The following is an 8,159-nucleotide window of genomic DNA, read 5'->3' as shown; positions in this document are numbered from 1 at the left end:
GAACCACGAACCCAGCACACGTTCTGTCTTCCAGATGTCGTCGATGCAGACCACAATCTGCATCCGTTCTTGGACTATCTCCCAAGCTCCGCGTCGACGCTGGAGCAAACATCGTCGCAACGACGGAGCCCGATGACACAGTTCCACCACGAGGATGCCGCCACCGCCACGCCATCCTTGCTTGAACAGACTGGTTTCCAAATCCATCCCCAACCACAGGACCGATGACCTCGTCAGGGAAGGATCCAAAGAATCTTTATTCAGCACCATCATCGTCGCCGCCGAAGCCAAGACGATGAACAACCTAAAAACATAGACTACAAGGGAGTAAAAACGATTCACGCGCGTGGATCCGGCAATCCCCCTACCACCAATGACTGAGGTCGCCGGCGGAGGGGAGCTGCCAGAGAAAGGCGCTGAAAGATGACCTCTCCTGGCGGCGGCTAGGGTTCCAGCCGCCAGGGAGAGAAAAACGATCTGACATATATGTAGTTGGGTATGTGTATATGCGCATACGAGTTCTGCCTTTTAGTACCCGTACGCGCTCTACGTGAAGGATACAATTTTCACCATTTATATACTCAACGGTATTTATTTTTCATATACCCTTGTTCTAGTGGAGGGTTTTTTCTTTTCCGTCAGGCGTACTGGTATTGAGTACCCATTGCCCGTCGAGATCATAGTAGCGTGCTGCAAACCCCGTGCTCCAAGTGACGCCCCACGGTGTGGTGAGCAAGCCATGACGGAGATGAGACGCCGAAGCTGCAACTGTGGGTTGGCGGAGCTGCGAAACGGGGTGGCCGATCCAATGGTGGGAGAAGCCGATCCAATGGTGCACAGAAGCCTGATCGTACGGCTCGCTGGGGTGGCCGATCGAAGCTGCGATCGACCGACCGACGCAGAGCATCGACCCGTGTGGTAATTTCTTTCCCCGGACGTGCGACCTCATCACCGGAGAGAGCAGCTGAACTGCCCAACACAGATCGGACCCAACCGCCCTCCGGCGCCCGGCGATGGAGATCCCCACCGCCACCATCCATCGCCTCCTATCCTCCATTCGGGAGGGCACCACGGCCGCGCCCCCTGCCCCTCCCTTTCCCTCCGTTGCCGACGCCGTCGCCGCCTTCGAACCCGATGCCTCACCGGAGCTCCTGTGCGGGCGCTGCGGCGCAGCGGGCGGCCTCCTCCGTGGCGCGCAGTCCGCCGTCTGCGTCTACTGCGGGTCCCCTAGGCGGGGGGAGGGCGATGGTATCGCCTTCCGAGGCAGCGCGGCCTACCAGTGGCTGCTCGGCTCGCTCCGGCTTGATGGATCTGTGAGCTCCTTTTCTGGCTTCGTCTCTTCCATCGATCTGTTACTGTTGTTGTGCTAATTGGCGACTCTAGTGGAATGCCGTTCCTTCGTAGTCTTTAGCCGTAGATTTGGCATTTGGGCTTCTTCCCTTAAGATCTTTAGTGGCAGGGTTCATGTCGAAATAGGGAAGCACTGAGTCAAAAAAATGGGGTGCTTGTTTATGGAGCTGATCCTTGGAAATGATGCTTTGTTTTAATGTGGATGTAACATGGAAAATTTGGCAGAATTGTGAGTGCCATTTGAATTTAGAGACGCTTGCTGTTTCTTTTCTTCCAAAGAAGGAACTAGAAGTTTAAAAGAGAAATTGAGGAATTGCAAACAGGTCTTTGTTAGTAGCAGAAAATGTGGCTTAGACCTGTGGAGTTGGATTTCCCAATTTAGTCATGAAAGAAATTCTCCTCCAGGCCAATAGGAAATTAGCTTCCAAGCTAGCTGATAACAAAAAAGAAAGAGATGTCATACTATCAAGCACAGGACATGTTCTCCAACATGCGTATTGTAGTTAAAGCTGAGTCTTTTCAACTGCAATGCAATTCTTCTTTTTCTACAGTCATTAGCTTATTATGTAGGATATTTTTTTGTTGTTGTGAAGAATGTGTAATGTAAATAATGCATTTGAAATTAATCATTTTATGGTATAATAGGAAAACAATTGCCAGGTCACCACTTTCCAGTTTCTCTTTTCAATACAACTATTCCTTATGTTAATACTCCCTCCAATCCATATAATAGGAGTAACTTTTTGCATGTTTCTTCCACAAAATAATTCATAGAATTGAAAAACTGGTTGCTTCACAAGGCTGTAGCAATGGTATCTTAGCAATCCTTCCCTAACTCGGTTGATTCATGATGCGACGGTTGAGCCTCTCACTGGATTTTAGTACCCGTTCTGTGGAATTTATTTTTGCGTGATCTGAGTAGCCTAATTGGAAATTTCTTGCTTGTGGTCTGCTCTCCTAGAAGGCCACTGCACTACTTTAGGTGAATTATTGATCTAGAAGTTCCATAGTCCTCCTTATGATATATACCTTATGTGCTTGCCAACAATGTGATGAGGTACAATATAGAAAAGTAAAGTAAAAAACCAGAAGCTTCTAGATGCTTCTACTCCATTCTAGATAAATTGGTCCTTAAGTCATATGTTGTTTTATTTGTTTGTTTTCTTAACCTTTAAATAATGGTTTCGGAGTGTTCTAGCTACGAGTAGAAGCTGGACCTTAAGTAATGTTTTCTCGGATCTTCTATTTATGAGTTTAAGTTGAGATGTGAAGGCTTCACAAAGCCTATAAATAGAGGTCCTCACTTCTAGTTTGTAACTCAACCCATGTACCCACTACCTATGAACTTGGTGTTCTTATCTAAGATCTTTTACTAGAACTTGTGTTCTAGGAGTTTTGGAGTGAACTCCTGCTGCAGTATCGGCCTATATTTGCCTCTAGAGCGATATCTAGCGCATCACGTCGAAGTAGTTCCTTCAACACTAGTGCTGTACACTTTGTAGCAGCAAGGTGGAGTTGTTCCTCCACAACCTTGTGCTGCTTCACAATGACCTTATAACAGCATATTCTCGAGAATGTGTGAAAACCTCAATTACATCAAGTTGGAAACTAGAAGCTTTTCTTATTAAGCTGCAGCTTAAATTGGAGAGCTGTTGGGAAACTGTTTTGCGCAGCTTCAGTTCCCTAAAGTAGATGCATGTCTAGTATCTAATGAGTCTTTGTCCTGCCGTATTTACTAACCTGGGGTTTTAGTTTGTTAGCACTTGATGATTTGTAGACCAAAAGATCGTCCAAGGGGAGGAGCCTATACCTCTCAGATATGATTACTTGACTATTACAACAAGTTCTGCCTTATACTAGACCAATGGAGAAGCATTTTCTCTTCTTTTTTTGCAAAAGCGACAGAGAAGCTGCCCTAGAAAGCTTCGTCAAACAGGCCCTAGGGCACATATTTTCTGATCGAGAAGCTGAAACTATCTAGATTTATCTCCATTGTGGCCTAAGTGAATCTGTCTTTCACATATTTCTCAAAGTTATTAAATCTAGATCTATATAGATTTATAACATATAACAGTGCTTCAATTGACACAGTGTTTGATGTCACGCCCGATGTTGAATGACACAAATGTCTAGGAACCATGCATTAGTTGTCTCAAATGCTGTCTAAAGTATGATTCGTATTTTAATAAATCTGACAACATGCTTATCTAGATGTATTGTGACTAATATAGTTATATACCACGTAGTCGTTTGGGTGCTTACTCGGTCACTCACCACATGGACAATTTAAAGCCATTTCTAGAGCATGTGCTGCATGTGCCATCGAGAGCATGGCTCTTATACTTACCATTGTAATACTGGACTCTGGATTGTTTCAGTAAGCTCGAGCTCCCATTAAACTCGGTTGATCTTGTGGAGTCTAGACCAATGAAAGTTAAGGCATCTCTGTTGTTGGTATTTACCTCTCCAAGATTTGCACTAGACTTCCATTCTGTTTTTACACTGTGTATGCAGGATACATAGTCTGATATCTGAATCTTAACCCTGGTGCTATCTGTAGCTGATGGTTGTTTTTGCCCCTCATTCAGGCTCTCGTAGAATTTGATGGCGACTCTACTGATTCAAATAAAAGCAAGGAGACACCAAAGAGTGGGTTGGTCTTATCCGATCTTCTGGACTTAAAACTTACTTTCCCCCCAGAGAATAGGGAAATATCTGGAAGTTCCACAAGCAACAAACAACCATCAGTTGCCTGCATACTAGATTTGCCTGGTGTTAACCTGGACTCATTTTCCATTGAAAGGAAAAAGGAGATAGCTGCCAGCACTGCTGCTCTTCCTCCAACTCATACTATGGTGCAGGAAAAGCATAGCAGAAGTCATGAATCCAGTAGCTCAGAGATGCATATTACATCGAAAGGCTTTGATTCCTTAAGGACAAAAACAGGTTCTCAAAGCACAAATCAAATGGAATCTACTACGGCATTTGCAAATTGGGATGCTCACTTTCAGTCTACTGGCTCAGGAAGTGTTGTTGGAGACTCCAAGCAACTGGACCTATTTCAGAGCGCCTCAGTTGCTGAGCCTTCTAATTTTCCAGTTTCTGGGACTGCCATCAGACCGGTATTAGCTGCTGGAAATCAAACAAACATAGAATCAGAAGATTTAGCTTCAGCATTAAATGTAGACAACCTTTCCATTCAAAAGGTTGTCTCAGCTAATGCAGAGACTAACCTTAGGATGGTTGCCGGAAACAATGTTGCTGAGTTCACTGGGTCCTCCCTTGACAAGAATTCAGTTGAGAACAGTGAATTGTCTGGAAGGAGTGACATCGGAGTCAGTACTGATGAAGCTTTTGATGACTGGCAAGAATTTACAGAAGGTGGAAATCAGGGCACAGTATCAAATGTTGGAGAGCATACAGAGAGGCCTTTAGTGAGCGACTCCTCAGAAATAAAAGGAACGGACCCCTTGCCCATAGGAAGCATGGAATCATCGAACAATGTTGCAGAGTCTGATGATTGGCAAGCTTTTGCACAAAGTTCTGCTCAAGGAGATTCAGTGAAACTGGTGGAAGAATCATCGAGTGGTCAAGGACGAGATGGTATGGGAAATCCAGTTGCAGAGCTAGAACATTCTTTAGAAGCTCATGCTGTTGATTTATGGCCTGCTGGTAATGTCAAAGAACATAATTCTACAGAAATTGTTGAGCAAACTGATGATTCTTTTGATGACTGGCAAGATTTTACCACCCCTGGTCAAGCACGGGTTGCTTCATTCAATGAAGCTGGAAAATTGACGGGAGAAATAGATGTGGACTCATGGTTCACAGAAAATACTAGGGAATCAAGTAATACTGGCTTGGTGAATGGGAATAATATCATGATGGATGATTGGCAAGGTTTTGCTGGTTCAGATCAAACACAGCAAAGTTCATATAATGTAGGTGGTGAACTGATGGATATTTCATTTGAGCAGCTTGATGGAACTGGCCCTGTGCAATTACCGGCAAATGTCAGCAGTAACAAAACTACAAATATAGTTTCAGCAAATATGGAAGACAATACATTTGATATTTGGCAAGATGTTGCCGCACCACGTCACCAACAGAAAAGCATATCTAATCTTGGGAGAGAAACGACTGGTGTCTCGTCTGTGCCTGCTAAAGAAATTGACTCCATGGATTTGTGGCTAACCAGCAATATCAAGGAATCTAACAGCTGCAGCACAGATGTTAGTGGAATTCACGAGTCACCCGATACATGGCAAGATTATGCTAGTTTTGGTCAAGCACAGGGAAATATGAAAATTCCTGTGGAAGGACAGTTCGTCAAAGATCCTTCAGGAGCTGAACCTGTGGACTTGTGGTCTTCAAGCCATACAGAGCAGTTTAAGAACCTTGAGCAGATAAATGCGAATAATGACCCATTTGATGAGTGGCAAGATTTCAAAAACTCTCCTGAGCTGGAAACAAGCTTACAAGGTCAGCCAGGTGCTCCATTGTCTGATAAACCCTCAGTATTGGCGGCTGATATGACAGGGCTAGAATTTGGAAGCTTTCCACAGTCTGTTCCATCCCAACGCCAAATACATAATAAACAAGATAATTCTAATGAAGCAAATGCAGCTCCACCGGGCGAACACGAAGGGTTAGTGATAGTGTACATTTTTTAAGCTGAGCGCATATTCTTTTGTTCATGGATTGGGTATAACTGTATACTTGATTAGTTATGCTTGATGCTTCTAAAGCAAATAAGCAATACAGAAATGGTCAAATAAGTGTGTAGTTTTTAACTTGAGGACCAAAGCTAGACAAGCCCAGATCCTTATTTATGCATTATAGCTAGTCAAGCTGTCAGAGATGGAGATGGATGATCTCGGCGGGATGTCAGGATCGGATCTAATAATATGCTAAACTACACTTCTAGGGTTTTCAAAGAGGTTGAAGGTCCTACATCGTTTAATGGGGACGCCCTTATATAGGGGTCTTGGTTGGTGGGCGCCGTCCTGGACCTCTCCATCTTTGGTAATGGCAGGACTTCTCTTAAGAAAACCTAGAGTGGTGATTTCTCTTAAGAAAACCTGGAGTGGCATGTCTATGGGAACCGGTCGTGCAGGCATGGGCCCTTCGTATCACACATATACGTGCAAATGCGGCCCAAAACGTAATATGCATGGCACAGGAATATGGTGAAACCACTTCCCCTTGACATTTAGAACACACATATTTCTTTCCACAAAATTCAGAAAATTTTGAACTGTTTATATTTTTTTTTGAATACCCCGTTTCCTGGGGCTTTCTTTCTATGTTTACATTGAGCCATAGGTTCAAAATTCGTGTTATTTTGCAATGGTAAACCATTTGAAGCCACACCACCAATAATCCACTTAATAACCTGGTTCTGAATTTCTGTCCAGCAAGCAGCACCGTCGCATGCCTATTTGTTGTTGCATTTTGCTCCATTTTTAGGTCAATTCATCCTTACAATTGCCAGAACGAAGTAGGTGAATGATTGGTTGTGAGATATATTGCAGGCCATGTTGTATAATATTTAGTATCTCACTCAATCCCGTTCGTGATATATGATTGATCACATATTACACGTTTTCACCATGTGCAGGATGGGCGTAATGCAGCAGATGGGTGATGTTGATGCATTGTCTGCAACAAGTCATGACAGTAAATCCAGACCAAAATCAGAAGCTGGCAATGCAAATGTGGAGAAATTGCTGTCTCAGATGCATGATCTCTCCTTTATGTTGAAGGACGAACTTTCTGTCCCTGCTAAGTCAGCAGGTCGCTCCGAGCCCTGAAAGTTCCTGAGGTTCACGGCAACAATGTGCTATTTGCAATACCGAGACGGACTTAAGGTGGAGCTCCAGCCTTTCTCTTGCAGAACCAACCACATCAATTATCTCATGTTGTAAATTTACGTGGAGAATAATCCTGTTTTTCCAATGGAACACGTCTCTTCTTATATCAGTACCCTGATCGGTGGAGAATTCTAGCAATTTTCTCCGTTACATTGATCGGCAGAGTATTGTTGAATTTCCCCTGTCTTATTAGCTAGGAGAGAACCCAGATCCCGAAGCCCCACTGTGACAAGTTTTTTCTTCTTATTACTGCGGAGTTGAGGCCGGAGTCGTTGGTTTTGTTATGTATGTATCATTTCCGAGCCTGTATATGTTGTATACGAAGACTGAAAACAAGATGTCCAGCCTATTCTGTGTTTTTCTTTTCTTGAAACCATTTTGCTCTTTTTCGAGATTGTCTGCAAGACTCGTGCTGGTATGTTAAAGGAAAAATGTTTACTCTCGCTGATGGTAGCCTCATCCTGTTTGCTGCTGACATATTGTACCTTACATGTATCCATTTCCATTAATTGTCATCCTAAGCAAATCGTGATATCTGGCGAAGGACTTGTCAGACTTGCTGCGACTGCCCCGCTGTATGTATTCTCCTGGGGTTTTAGTTTGTTAGCTCTTGATGATTTGTAGACCAGAAGATCGTCCAGACGAGGAGCCTATGTCTCTCAGATATGATTGCTTAACAAGTTCTGCCTTGTACTAGACCAATGGTGAAGCATTTTCTCTTCTTTTTCTGCGAAAGCAGCAGAGAAGCTGCCCTACAAAGCTTCGTCAAACAGGCTAACACATTTCCCATCGAGAAGCTGAAATCATTTAGATTTATCTCAATTGCGGCCTAAGCGAATCTGTCTTGTTATGACATTTTTCTCAAAAGTTATCTTTAGTACTTAGTAATTATCAATGCAATTAGGAGTTAATACATGTAACTGCATTAAGATTTAC

At 43.6% G+C, this 8,159-nt stretch overlaps 1 protein-coding gene across 1 annotated transcript; it reads left to right on the top strand.

Annotated features, from left to right (window-relative positions):
* Nucleotides 1-945: 945 nt before the first annotated feature.
* LOC119348825 lies at nt 946-7,666 on the top strand. Its single transcript, XM_037616813.1, has 3 exons — nt 946-1,313; nt 3,939-5,998; nt 6,971-7,666. Exons 1-3 carry the CDS (start codon nt 1,014-1,016, stop codon nt 7,161-7,163), a joined length of 2,553 nt encoding a protein of 850 aa, XP_037472710.1. The 5' UTR covers nt 946-1,013; the 3' UTR covers nt 7,164-7,666.
* The last annotated feature ends 493 nt before the right edge of the window (nt 7,667-8,159 follow it).

This window comes from Triticum dicoccoides, chromosome 1B (assembly GCF_002162155.2).
Source record: "Triticum dicoccoides isolate Atlit2015 ecotype Zavitan chromosome 1B, WEW_v2.0, whole genome shotgun sequence".
Lineage (NCBI taxonomy): Eukaryota > Viridiplantae > Streptophyta > Magnoliopsida > Poales > Poaceae > Triticum > Triticum dicoccoides.
This window is presented reverse-complemented; position numbering and strand designations above follow the sequence as displayed.